The 12,595-nt window shown below is 42.4% G+C and overlaps 5 protein-coding genes across 5 annotated transcripts; 3 read left to right on the top strand and 2 right to left on the bottom strand.

Moving 5' to 3' along the window:
* Nucleotides 1-2,228: 2,228 nt before the first annotated feature.
* BDB00DRAFT_872529 (uncharacterized protein) lies at nt 2,229-3,185 on the top strand (the record flags this gene model as incomplete). The annotated part of the gene is made up of 3 exons (XM_053126970.1): nt 2,229-2,289; nt 2,396-2,878; nt 2,974-3,185. The coding sequence occupies 3 exons, from the start codon at nt 2,229-2,231 to the stop codon at nt 3,183-3,185; spliced, it is 756 nt and encodes a 251-aa protein (XP_052979488.1).
* Nucleotides 3,186-3,599: 414 nt separating this feature from the next.
* Nucleotides 3,600-4,583, top strand: BDB00DRAFT_788085 (uncharacterized protein; the record flags this gene model as incomplete). The annotated part of the gene is made up of 1 exon (XM_053120757.1): nt 3,600-4,583. The coding sequence occupies one exon, from the start codon at nt 3,600-3,602 to the stop codon at nt 4,581-4,583; it is 984 nt and encodes a 327-aa protein (XP_052979487.1).
* A 2,958-nt stretch (nt 4,584-7,541) lies between these two features.
* BDB00DRAFT_824010 (ADP-ribosylation factor-like protein 8B) lies at nt 7,542-8,971 on the bottom strand. The gene is made up of 5 exons (XM_053123575.1): nt 8,683-8,971; nt 8,456-8,524; nt 8,133-8,287; nt 7,864-8,025; nt 7,542-7,704 (listed from the first exon to the last, which is right to left on the bottom strand). Exons 1-5 carry the CDS (start codon nt 8,734-8,736, stop codon nt 7,587-7,589), a joined length of 558 nt encoding a protein of 185 aa, XP_052979486.1. The 5' UTR covers nt 8,737-8,971; the 3' UTR covers nt 7,542-7,586.
* A 576-nt stretch (nt 8,972-9,547) lies between these two features.
* BDB00DRAFT_824007 (uncharacterized protein) lies at nt 9,548-11,550 on the top strand. Its single transcript, XM_053123574.1, has 8 exons — nt 9,548-9,912; nt 9,984-10,016; nt 10,083-10,208; nt 10,326-10,436; nt 10,510-10,743; nt 10,825-10,952; nt 11,035-11,194; nt 11,257-11,550. Exons 1-8 carry the CDS (start codon nt 9,892-9,894, stop codon nt 11,542-11,544), a joined length of 1,101 nt encoding a protein of 366 aa, XP_052979485.1. The 5' UTR covers nt 9,548-9,891; the 3' UTR covers nt 11,545-11,550.
* Nucleotides 11,551-12,312, bottom strand: BDB00DRAFT_824004 (acyl carrier protein-like protein). Its single transcript, XM_053123573.1, has 2 exons — nt 12,039-12,312; nt 11,551-11,903 (listed from the first exon to the last, which is right to left on the bottom strand). The coding sequence occupies exons 1-2, from the start codon at nt 12,219-12,221 to the stop codon at nt 11,727-11,729; spliced, it is 360 nt and encodes a 119-aa protein (XP_052979484.1). The 5' UTR covers nt 12,222-12,312; the 3' UTR covers nt 11,551-11,726.
* Between the last annotated feature and the right edge of the window lie 283 nt (nt 12,313-12,595).

Raw genomic sequence — 12,595 nt, 5'->3', positions numbered from 1 at the left:
GGATGTTCTCACTATCACTTTAATCGTCGTTTAGCTCTTCCTCTTCCCCACCACCTTTGACGTCTTCGTCTTCTCTATGACTTTTTTGAAGAGGCATCAATAAACAATGGTTATCAGCTGTGATGCTCCATCTTTCTAAGATTATGATGTAGAGCTGCTTCACTAAACTGAGAAAGATCAGTTTCATCATATCTTGATTTCCAGTTTTGCCAATGTATGATAATGACAACCTCAAGAGATGCCAAATTCGTGAGACAGCGGGTTCGTGTTCATTCGAAGATAGAAGTCAACATACTGTGGTGCGCAAATTCAATTTCGTTGGTTTTTAGAAAGCAGCATGACATCAAGTCAGTCGTTCTTGCTCCGAATGATTTACGATGATGCACTTCTATTTCTCGGATGGTCTGCTTCCTAGGAGCTTTTTTGTTTCACCTGAGTTCAGGTTGATAATTACGACACTTCTTACTAGGTCATGCTAGCCATCACATTATCCCTTACCTAAACATAGGTCCATGTGCGTTATTAATAAATGAGTGTTCTCCATATTTATGTCTGATTTGTTATTGTGCTCACAACATCTGTAGCCCCTCGAATGATTTGCTATGGGCTGTTGTTCTCCTCTGTAACAATGCTCTGTAAAAGCAACGGAAAGTGTGTACGCGTCCGTATTGTGTAAGCGTTAACGACGGGTACTTTTTTAAAGCCATTAACGGTAATGTTAGAGCGAAAATTCAGACAAAGACGCAACCTCTTTCTAAGCGATTTTTATACCGGTTCTCTTCTCTATTCTACTACTTGGTCTATTTTCGCCGGCGCTGTTCTTGTACCCCTTATATACTCATTATAAGCGCACAAAGCACTACTAGTTCTCTATTAAAGCAGCTGCGACGTGATAAGGACCCATCCAAATATTTTGTAAGCTTCCAACCGCCTTTCATGTTGGCTTCCAGATACGTCAAAAAGCAGTATGGATGTCAACCATGCTGTTTTGGTTAGCCGATCGAAAGCCTTCACCGGAGCCACAGGAGAAGATATGGGCTAGCTGTCAAAAGGTTTATCCTGTGTAAATACTAAAAATAGTGACCTCTTCCTTATGGGTAGCAGGTTGAAGTGTTTTTGATGAAAGTGAAAGTAGTAAACTTTGCTTTCAGAAGTTGAAATGATTATGACGAAGTGCGAAGGAAACGACTACATAAAGTGCAAAACAAAGAAAGGGGTGTTTTTCTTGCAGCAATGTTAGCATGGATGCGCTCAAACAGAAAGAAGCTGCCTGATATGTTATCAATAAAGATTATGAAGTGGTTTAATGATGCGCAGAAAGGAAGGAAGTAGTCAGTTGTATGATCTTTATATAGAAAGCCTATCTCAGCAACTGGCCATTTAAGATAGAAGAGCATCATCGTGTAGTAGAATGCGCATATTAAGACATATACATCGATAAACTTGGTGGGCGGCTATATATGATAGCCATCGATTTTATTTGACTTGAGTAAATGAATGCTAATTATCGCTGATAAATATCTCGCTGAGCGTTTCACCCGCGATCCCATCACCGGGAACTCCTTGGTAGAGTGGATAAGTCGATCTCCTGTATAACGCAGGTAAGTACTATTCAACGCACAGGGGTCAAAAATGGCTTCTATTATTTTGACTTGGGTCACCCTTCTACAACGACGTCGTTTACATCCGCATGACCAAAAAAGATATTTATTTGCGTTTAACGTGCTGAGTCCAAGGTACGCTTTCCGGGAAGCAGTCTAAGTTTGTGATGCTGAAGTAGCCAAGGATCATCGCTAATTGTTTGTTTACGTCGACGCAAAGGAGAAACACTTGGCTCTGCCAAGCTGTGTAAATCACATTTTACTTGGCTGGCGAAAAGCTTATGTTTTTGTCTTGGCTCGTTTGCAATAAAGTTTGAACACCAAAAAGTTAGAAAAACATATCATGCTTTCTGATAGAAAGTGGAGGTCTGTAACGAGCTGGCATGTTGCGGGATCGTCAGGGTTAGATCAACAACAGCCCCCTTTCCCCTTTTCCCCTTTCCCTCCCTGTCTTTTTTTTTTTTGACATTTGAGGGGATGCGGTAAGGGAAGTAGCCAATATGATTCGCTGATAGTGTTCGCCGGAATGACTTGGTCCGATGAATTTTTTTAGGCCCGTCAAAACAATTCTGGCTGGACTGTCTCCAGGTCGCCAAACCCCAATACACAACAACAATAACAACGAAAATGTTCAATCGGTTACAGGCAGGCAAGTGGTCAACACCGATCTGCAATTTCTTGTTTGTCTGTAGAGAACCTCTACGATTGTAACTCTGATACTAACACACTCATTGTTTCTATACTCTATATATGTTTAAATATACTATATGCAACGCAACTAAAAAAAACAACAGTCTCGCGATCTTCGCCCTTACTCGTTTTCAAACAACAATTCCACGGTACAGCAGCAGCATGCGCAAAGAAACATCCCAAGCAGATCAAAAAGGAAAACTTGGCGAAACGCGCTGCTAAAATAGCCGAGTTCGAACGCACAAAACCCTCGCCCATTGTCTCGCAAAACACGCCATTCTTTGGTGTTCTCCATACACCCGCCAGCGCATATGGCTCGACGAGCGACAGTCAACATTTCCTTTCACAGGACGATCGACAATTCTTGTTCGAACAGACGCCACGGGATTTCGTAGAAAAGAGCCACTTGGGAGCTGTGGAAGGTGTAGAAGAGGCATTGAAGCATGAAGAAAGCAAGGTGGCTGCTTTGGAGAAAATTGTCGGTCTCCAGAACGGTAACGCTAAGGCAGTTCAGTTATGGAATATCCAACGAACGATTGACTGGTTCAAACAGAAAGAGGGTGATACCGGAAGCCCTGAAGTACAAGGTAACGATGATTCCACAGTTATATTCTGTTAATGCACACGTGTGTGTACATTTAAATTAGATCTGGATACTAACTACTGTGACAAATGTTACTAGCTGCCATCCTAACCGTCCGCATACACAACCTCTACTCGCATCTGCAGCAGCACCGCAAGGATAAGCACAACTACAAGCAACTGCGAACAATGGTGCACAAGCGAGCAAAGATCTTGAAATACTTGAAGGCCAAGAGTCTGGATAGATACAACACCTGTTTGAGCGAGCTGGGCTTACAATCACGGGCTGTGGAAGGCGAAATCACCCTGTAATGTTATGGTTTATTTAGTTGTTGTTGTTGTTATTACTCTTGTTTAGAAAACATAAAGCTTTGCTGACTATAATACGTCGTATGTCTCGTGGCATGTGAGCGTGCTGGGTGCGTGTGATACTGGAGTTGATGATCGGTGTGTACGATGTATGTGATACATAGCACTATCCCAGAAACCCCCCTTGCACACGTCTTGGCAGGTTTTCTTGGTACGTAGGCGCTACCCGGAAAGGCATACTCGGCACTTTACCCGATTACTTGCTTATTGAGAAGAGATTAAAAGTCGCCGCTCCAAAACACGGTATATTACATCCTACTTTATGGCTCTGCTCTGTCCAACCCGCTGAGCATTCACCTTTCCTTTCTTCCGCTTTCTCCTTCCCTAAACCCACTTTCACGCTTATGTGCTGGAACAATGACCAATCGTCAATCCCATGACGACAAGGAGCGATCGCTACTGCTCTTCCCCATTGCCTTTCTCCATTCCCACTTGTATTGGTTCTGTTCGGTTATTTGGACCGTATGTACCAACTTTTCCACCGAACCCATCGACCAGCAACAACCACTAGAACAGCAAAAAAAACAAATTGAACATCGTAGCAGTAATAGAAAACTTACCTCTCAACCTACAACGACGGCAGCAGGCTTGAAAGCTGCTAAGCGTCCAAGAGGATTCTCGGCACCACCACCCCACAACCACCCGTCATCTGTCAGCACCAGAGGACGCTGTACAACCATCAGCGCAGGCGCACCCATTGAAGCATCAGCGTCAACATCTACAACGTCAACAACAGCAGCAACAGCGTCAGCAAGACGACGACGTTTCTATCTCGGTCTACGGTCGCATCATCATCATCATCATCATCATCATGCATCAGAAACAGAAGAAGAGCAGATCATCATCCGCCCCAGTTTATCGGACGAACGTACAGGGGCTACGTGTCCTCCCCAATGGTGGCAAAAGACGCGGTTCTACATTGACGCTCTCAAACACTCTTCTTCATCCAGTTCGTCTGTCTGCTCATTGTCAGACGCTGCTACAGACGCGGATCCGAGAATGAGCATAGAGTCTGTTGAGTCTGCTCCTGCCGGCCCTGCAATTGCTGCTGGCGCCGTCGGTAGTAAAGGTGGTGTCCCTATTACCAATAACGCCGCTATTGCACCTGCTGCTGCAGCTAGTACAGGTGCCCTGGTTGCTGGCAGTAGTACAGCCACCAGCGAACACCATCATCAACAAGAGCAACAGCAACATCGTCGTAAGCGCTTCTTTCTCAAATCATTCCACAAACTAGCAGATTCTTCAGAGTCCACGGCACAACTGGAGAAAGCACAAGCAGTTAGTGGCAAGCGCACGAATTCGGTGCGACTTTTGTTCAGAAAGAAGAACAGCACGCTTTGATGATGATGATGATGATGATGATGAAAGAACGACACTATGCATATCACTCTTCTTGTCCCCTCTTCTTCCTTTTGCCACCCTTCTCCCTTTTGCCGACCTTTTGTATATACTTTATCCCCTTTTGCATGATTACACACCCCATCTACACGCACACACACACACACACCAAGCTGGTTCTTTTTCTCTCTCTTTGACTCTTACCTTTTCTTCTGCACATATAAACCTCTCTATAGCATATACATCTATCAAAATGACAACCTCTTTTTCCCCTTGCATTTAGACTCTTTTTCTAAAAATAAAAAAATGCCGTGGGGCGTTTCGCGTCGTCATGATGTAAGCGCCCCTTCAAAAAAGAAACATGAAAACTGCGATTCACGTGGATGCCACAAGCAAATAGCCGTACTGAGCTCTGAGATGTTATCAAAACAAAAAACTCCTATTTAATTTTTGACGATCGAGCCTAATCCTTCGGTGTCTGTTTAACCGCAATACTTCCCTGAGTCTCTCAAATATCGGTTTTATTTTTTTGCGCACGGACACCATTGGAACTTTTTTTTAGCGCGGTACTACCGTATTACCGATTCTTTTTCACTCGGCTGAAATCCTGGAATGAAAGATGAACCGACTCTGCTGCTAAGCACGTGCAGATAATGAAAAAGCTGCCATCATTGTTTCGTAAGCACCGCATGCTGTGTGCGTGAAGCAGGTGATAATGGATGATGACCGTTGAAGATCATGATACATTCTTTCAAAACTGGAAATTCTTCTCGCAAGTACTCATGTCACAAATGCTTTCTCTATGCGGCTCACCACTAAAGCAGGTATGCTACTGCTATTACTACTATAGCGTCAATTTAAGTGATCTTAAGTATATGCATAGCTCGTCATATCGTCGTCATCATCACACAGCCCCCGGAAAAGGAAAGAAGCGGATGAGGATGCGGGAGAGATCGACGTACATAATAAAGTGATCGTCATGGAACAGAAAATGATAGAAGAGATCTCCCCCAGTCTTCTTGTTCTTAGCTTTCAGTGAGATGGACAGATGGAGGTTGGAAGTGTGAGAGAGCTTGTGCACATTCTTAAATCATAATACAAAAGAGCCACGCTGTAACCCATGATGTTATGTAGCTTTAACCATCTAGGAACGTTTGTTTTTTGCTCTTGCTTACTGTTGAGCTGTTACCCTGTTTAACCAATATGTCCTTGCTTGTCTATACCGCACGACCTTTCATGACATATGCTGCTTTGGTGAGCAAAAGTGTAACATCTTCTTATTTTGTCAATGTGACGCCACTGTGTGTTGCTGTATGCGTTATACATAATGTGCTACAATCAGTAAATGTGTGCGTATGCAGAAAGTTTATTTCTCTTCTTGGATATGTACAAGAGCGGAAAGTCAATGACGACATCATCAAATTGTATACTGTATAGGAATTGAGCTTTCTCCAAGCGTTACGTCTCTTTTGGGGTTAGATCATTCCATTCTTAAACATCTTGGATATTTGCGCACACATGCATGCATGTGCACTGTCAGATGTAATGGGAGTACACATCAAAAGAAGATGATGCAGCAGCTACCATTTAACGCGCGTTTAGCAGGTATACATGCTTGTATAATTATAAATGCAAAGACTCTATAGATATATGAAGCTGTTACCTGTTTGCTGCTTGACCTTGCTCTCCATTCGAATTTCTTACTCGGCGTAAAAGTTGAGACCTACAACAGAAATATGATTCAAGATAAGATTGTCTGTTTCCGTTTGTAAAGTGACTTTACCTTATCGTTGCTACTACATTTAATGGGTTTTGCTGTTGAGTGAAGTTCATAAATGCTAGGAATGCGGCAACTTTAAAGTGCTGTTAATGAGTTTTCTAGATGATACACAGTCGTTCTCAATCTACATGTATTATTATGATCTAGATAATCACAGGTTTTGCACGGCATCGTTATCAGAGCTTGACATGCTCAGTCCAGTCCTAGGTTGTTGCCATTAAAACAAACTTTTTCAAAACGGCAACAAGCAAGAGCTGTTGTGCAGCGTCTCTCTTTGCTGCATGGGTTAAACAAGGTACGCTCACATGTGGTCATTCGTTAAAGCTTCTTCTACACTGTAACCATCAGCTCCATTCTTCTTTCTACAAGGTAGTAGTGTTATGCAGCCTTCCAAATGACGAATGCGTTTGAAAACAGAAGTTGCTGCAAACGTATAAGAATACGTGGCCGCTTTATTTTGTTTCGAGATATGTAATTCGAATTAAACACACCATTGTTTTTGTTTCATGTAGATTGAGTTTTCTACTCGTATTACCTGATGTCTTCTAGCTGTTTTGTGTACTGTGTACTTGTGATACGATTCTATTTACGCAATTGACATTCTTCCTTATTTACACCCTCAGGGCATTAAAAAGTCGCATACAGCATAAAGTAAGCGACGTCACCTGTGGCTAGATGTGATGTGCAGGTCATATACGATCGATATGAAGCTGTGAGCTTTGTGCATGTTCTCTAAGACAGTGCTGGACTTTTGCATATTTAAGCAGCAAATGTGGCTGTGGGGCTTATTTCTCTGAATTCATGCATTGTATATAGGCCCTAGCAGTGCATAAATAAGGCTTGTCATTATCCATAACCTGTTTCATCTTTAATCCTCAACCAACTGTATTCCTTCTGTTTAGCAGACAGCAAACCTAAAGAAATGCATACTTTATAAAAAGAATGAGGGGGAAATCGACGACTTTATTGTGGACGCTGCAACGAAGCAGCTCATACAAAGCCAGTGTTGGATAATAAACAAGCACTGGAAGGGGGGTTCTGGAAAGGGGGTATTTCGATAGGATAAAATAAAGAGTGATCATTTTTCTGGCTGGATAGGTTGGCTTCTTTGAGTATAATATATGTGATTGCGTATATATGTAATAGATGTGGTGTTGGTGCGTGTGTGCGTGTGTGTGTGTGTGTGTGTTCGTTGGATCGGTGTTGCTGGATGTTAGAGAGTCTCATTATTTCTGGCCCTTGCCCTTTTTTATCAGCCACTGGAGCGTCACATCAATGTTGACTTGGTTTTTGGCTGAGATGGAGTAGCATGACACTTCGCGATTGGTGATAGATTTCAATTGCCTGATAGTTGAAAAAGAAAGAGTGATGTCCATGTGAGTTGAACGATGGAAACCACCGTTGTCGTTATCCAGACTTTCATGATGAGGATGGTGATCCTGGCCTCTCCTTCCCTTTTGCCTCCCTTTTTCCAAACATCTCTGGCCCTTATCTTAAACTTACAACTGGTCAATAAGCTCTGTCACGGTCAACGCACCGGGTAAATCGTTCTTGTTTCCAAGTACGAGTACCGGAATATTTGCCAATGGCGGTCTATCCAACAGATTCTTCAATTCGGTATGTGCTGCTGGAATCTTGTCGTGATCTGCTGCATCCACCACGAATCTAAGGACCCACCGTTGTCGTGTTTATATATGAGAAAAACACAGAGCAATACACGTGAATAACTCAGTCATCCTAGGTTTCCCTTTTGTGATATTCTTTCCCCTTACACTATTGCATTAACACCTCGACAGTATCGCTCCCACATGCTTCTATAACGGGGCTGACCGCCGATATCCCAAAGCTTCATTGTTACGTTGCCTTTGGTCACTTTACGCATGTTAAACCCGACGGTCGGAATAGAATCTTCGATGAACTGTCCAGACTATATTTCATATCATCATGTTGTTGTCGTTATATGTTGATGGCGACGGTTGTAAGCGATCGTTGGTACATAGTGATGGTCGATGTGTGTGTGTCAACGGTTTTGTTAGCTATTTCACTCCGTTCTTATCCGAAACATGATAGTTTACTTAATACATGTTATTCTTACCGCTATCACGTTGACGAGTGTTGTCTTGCCGCTGTTTTGGAGACCAACAAGCGTCAGCTCCATTTCAGTCTATCGTAAGAAATAAAAAAGAGAACCATTTTTTGTGGATTTTTAGCGTCAAAGTGCACATGCATAACGGAAAAGAAAGGTGTACGGAAGGGATGTTGATATGTGTGTACGTGTAATATATTCTGAAATGGTGTGTGTGTGTGTGTGTGTGTTTGTACCTTGAAAAAAAGGCTCCGGAGCCAATCCAGAATCGATTGTAAAATGTGTGCCATCTGTGCAAATATATGAGCGAGAGTAGAATTGACCCTCTGACGATGGATAAAGAGTTATTTAAAATGGGTTTTGTCTTGAAAGATTTCGAAAAGAGGAGAAAGGGAGACTCGCTGGTTGTCCGACTAGACTTTTTTTTTTGGTCGAGAAGTACCTCCCGCACTACAGACACACACACACACACACAGAGATAGAGCACGCATTCAGATACGTCACAGCCAAAAGCGCACAGAAAGCTTTTACTTTCTTTCTTTTGCTTTTGGTTCTCAAGACTCGATACTTTAGTTATAATCATATGATGAAACACAGAACAATCATCTTATTGAGGGGCATCGTCTATAAGCAACGCTTCTCTACTTCTCATACTTCACTGTGTTGAGCTTCTTCTCTCCCGCTGTGTATAGTACAGTGGTCCATCTTTTACGGTTTAGAGCCAACAACATCATGGCCTGGTGCGTAACATCAACGGATGGTGCCTCGTGAGACATGTTGCTGTGTTTATCCCGATTACGCACTATGCAGAGCCGTTGACAGATTTGTGCTATACTACTCTCCATGCTTGTTTCGACGTACATACAGCTTTCTTTGCTCTTCTTTGTGTCACTACATATGTGCTATATATCACCAAATAGCATGTTACCACTTAGTCTCCCTGTAAGGATAAGGGAACATGGTGCGCTCTTATTATACAAGACGAAAAATTAGCTTATGTTGCACACCGATATTAGTAGGCCCTTGCTTCTCTGGACGGATCGTGTGGCACAATGGATTAAGAGCATTTTTCAAGATTCAAAGTCGTCTAAACTTTCTCTGCTCACATGAATTTTTTATCTAGTAGGGGATGCTGTTGTCTATAATTTCGATAAGAAACATATGACATGAGAGACCAGTTGGGGATCTTGTGATATACTTAAGAATTGGCGATACGGTTCTCCTTCAAAATGATGTATACAATACCGTCTTTGTAAACGCGTTAGTTACTAAGGAATTAATCATCCAGCTGTTGCCGAAACAGCAAAACAGTATATGCATATTCCTTCTGCGGAAACAAACGACCCGGCCGAGATTTTTTTTTTTTAGTTCAGCAGCTAGAAAAAAATAAGTCAAACTTTCCCGCAGATCGCGCGAAATCTCACAGCAACCAAGAAGAATATACAATGGACAAACAAGTGCTAGAGGTAATTACTTGGATGGTTCCTTATGCACAAGTAGTGGATCTACGTGGCCTAAAAGCTCGTTTGTTGTCTAGTTACTCGAATTCCTACATCAGCCACGTCCTGAGGTATGTTGTATGTTTATTGTATACATCAACATAAAAAGATTTAGGTTTATTGATTCTTCCATATAGATCCGAGCACTTGCCGTCCAGCAACTGACTGCACTCACACCCAGAGCGTCCGAGTTCCAACCACTCCTTATCAGCAAACGCGAAACCTTGATTCCAGATCTAAAGTCTTTGTGCCATGACGATACTGTATGATTTGAAATATGAGAGAGGAAAGGAGAGAGGGTGTATTGTTAATATGGAAACAAAAAAGAAATCATTCTCTCTGACCCGCTAATACACATAATCGAAAAAAAAAAACAAAAGGTTGTAGCACACGAAGCCCTCAAATGTCTTATCAACCTCTCGCATGACCCTCGTATCCTTCAAGAACTCGATGACAAGTATTTCCTTAACTTTCTGTGTCTTTTAATTCTGGTATGTCATATGGAACAACGTGGATATATTTACACACGGTCAATTACCAACCTGGAAAATAACGGTGTAATAGATCCCCAAGTCAGTTCTTGCTGATCCCGCTTGTATGCTACTTTCCAACATGACGAAACACGAACCTATATGTGTCAAACTTTTGGAAGGCGAAGCAAAACCGCTGCCAGGTCTCTGTGACTCTACACGTTTGATGGACCATCTTGTTGAGGCATTCCATCGTGGACACAAGAAGGCATATAATCCCAAAGCAGAGTTCAATTTTTTGGCAAGCGTGTTCTCTAACGTATCTGGGGTAAGGTTATTATTTTTGTATCCATGAGTATAATTAGATCTTGCTAGCATGCTTGGACTTAACAGAAGCAATTGATATTAGATCCGTGCTGGCCGAGTATATTTCCTTGAAAAGGCACCTTATGACAAGCTCGCACCTTTGACCAAGCTGCAAATTTTCTCGGAAGACACCAATGTTATCCGTCGTGGTGGTGTGGATTCGACAATGAAGTATGTATAAATCGTCCAGTCCGGGAACATGAGTCCACTTTTGAGGGACATCTCGAGATATTCATTTTTATCTGTTTTTTAGGAACTGCTGTTTCGAAACCCGTGAGCACGAACGTATCCTTGAAGCTGACCAATTGAACACATTACCCTTCATCCTCTTGCCACTATGTGGTAGTGAAGAATACGATATGGAGGAATTCGAACAATTCCCAGAGGAAATCCAGTTACTGGATGATGACAAGGTAAACAGGAAAAGATAATGTCTATACTTCTGATGAAGTGGCTAATATACACATATATACAGAAACGTGAAAGCGATTCGGTTCTCCGTATGATCCTCGTTGAATCTCTTATACTTTTGACTCACACTCGTTTCGGTCGTGAATATCTTCGCCAGAAGCAAGTCTATCGCGTCATCCAGAAATTGCATGCAGTGGAAACAGATGAAAAGATTAAGGAAAAATGTGTGTCAATTGTAGACATGTTAATCCGAGACGAGGCTGGTCCTGAGATCCAGGAAATTGACAAGACTAAAAAGCAAGAAGAGGAAGAAGAATCCGATGATGATATGGTCATTGAAGAAATTGTATAAACGAGTACTCTATGTAGATTGTTGTCAAAAAAACATAATAGCCCAGACATGGTTTTTCTTTCTTTTGTTGTATTAGAAAACAAGCTTGTGTATATATACGAGCATGTGTTTTGGTGTGTGTATATGGAGAGTGGGTGCAGTAAGGGAAAGAGAAAAAGGACATGCGAATATAACTTGGGCTTTTAGTGGGCATCAGCACGCTTGCTGATATATTCAATAGCCTGCTTGGCAGTCTTGATCTCGTCGGCATCCTTGTCTGTGATCTCGACCGAGAATTCCTCCTCAACGGCCATGACGACTTCGACGGTATCCAGGCTGTCCAAACCAAGATCGTTGACAAAGTGGGCGTCCAATGAGACCTACAATAATCAAACATAAATTAGGTTGAAATGCCGGTCCTGTTGTTTTCTTCTTTTCCCGATCGCTTCGTTCAAATCAAATAGACATTGTAACGGTTCGACAATTTAAATGTGTGCATGCATGCATGTGGGTACCTTGCTCTGGTCAACCTTATCGAAACCTCTCAAAATGTCCAAAACACGCGACTCAATGTTGGCAGTACCAGCACCAGCCGAGTACAGACGAGTGAAGGCAGCGGGAGCGGCAAAGCGAGAGACGGGTGCGCGAACGGCAGCAACGCGCGAGGCAGCATTGAAGAGGACGGTGGGACGGAACATTATAAATTGTCTATATGAGAGATAGAGAGAGGGGAGTTGTTCTACGCTTGGATTTATGAACAGAAGTCGTTAATATTTACGTTGCCCTGTGAACAAAATTTGGTTCCGGCACTGACAAGAAAAAAACGGTCACTTATTGGACCGCTCGTCCGCACCGTATACTTAAATTGACACCGCTTAACTTTCTCTCTCAAAATTTACACTCGAACAATCAAAAACTCACGCACCAGAGTAATATTGCATTGGATGAGCACTTTTGCGATAGAGTATACAGCTGTTTAAGCCACTTTCTGTGTACCTTTACAGTTCAACACTCAGCATCTAGTTGTAGGGTAGTTAGGTAGCTCAAAAATAATACGCTGTATAAATTTAAA

The sequence above is a fragment of the Zychaea mexicana genome (assembly GCF_025766255.1).
Source record: "Zychaea mexicana strain RSA 1403 chromosome Unknown BDB00scaffold_38, whole genome shotgun sequence".
NCBI classification, from domain to species: Eukaryota; Fungi; Mucoromycota; class Mucoromycetes; order Mucorales; family Lichtheimiaceae; genus Zychaea; species Zychaea mexicana.
Note: the sequence above shows the minus strand (reverse complement) of the source record. Positions and strands in the feature narration are given on the sequence as shown.

What these genes read in the sequence shown, in the direction of transcription:
- BDB00DRAFT_824010 (XM_053123575.1), bottom strand. Translation starts at nt 8,736, where the DNA reads ATGGCACACATTTTACAATCGATTCTGGATTGGCTCCGGAGCCTTTTT. An exon ending in CACTCGTCAACGTGATAGCG is followed by an intron (nt 8,288 to 8,455) that starts GTAAGAATAACA and finishes TATGAAATATAG; the next exon opens with TCTGGACAGTTCATCGAAGA. An exon ending in CGAGGTGTTAATGCAATAGT is followed by an intron (nt 8,026 to 8,132) that starts GTAAGGGGAAAG and finishes GTGGGTCCTTAG; the next exon opens with ATTCGTGGTGGATGCAGCAG.
- BDB00DRAFT_824007 (XM_053123574.1), top strand. Translation starts at nt 9,892, where the DNA reads ATGGACAAACAAGTGCTAGAG. An exon ending in TGTTCTCTAACGTATCTGGG is followed by an intron (nt 10,744 to 10,824) that starts GTAAGGTTATTA and finishes AATTGATATTAG; the next exon opens with ATCCGTGCTGGCCGAGTATA. An exon ending in GGTGTGGATTCGACAATGAA is followed by an intron (nt 10,953 to 11,034) that starts GTATGTATAAAT and finishes TCTGTTTTTTAG; the next exon opens with GAACTGCTGTTTCGAAACCC.
- BDB00DRAFT_824004 (XM_053123573.1), bottom strand. Translation starts at nt 12,221, where the DNA reads ATGTTCCGTCCCACCGTCCTCTTCAATGCTGCCTCGCGCGTTGCTGCC. An exon ending in ATAAGGTTGACCAGAGCAAG is followed by an intron (nt 11,904 to 12,038) that starts GTACCCACATGC and finishes TGATTATTGTAG; the next exon opens with GTCTCATTGGACGCCCACTT.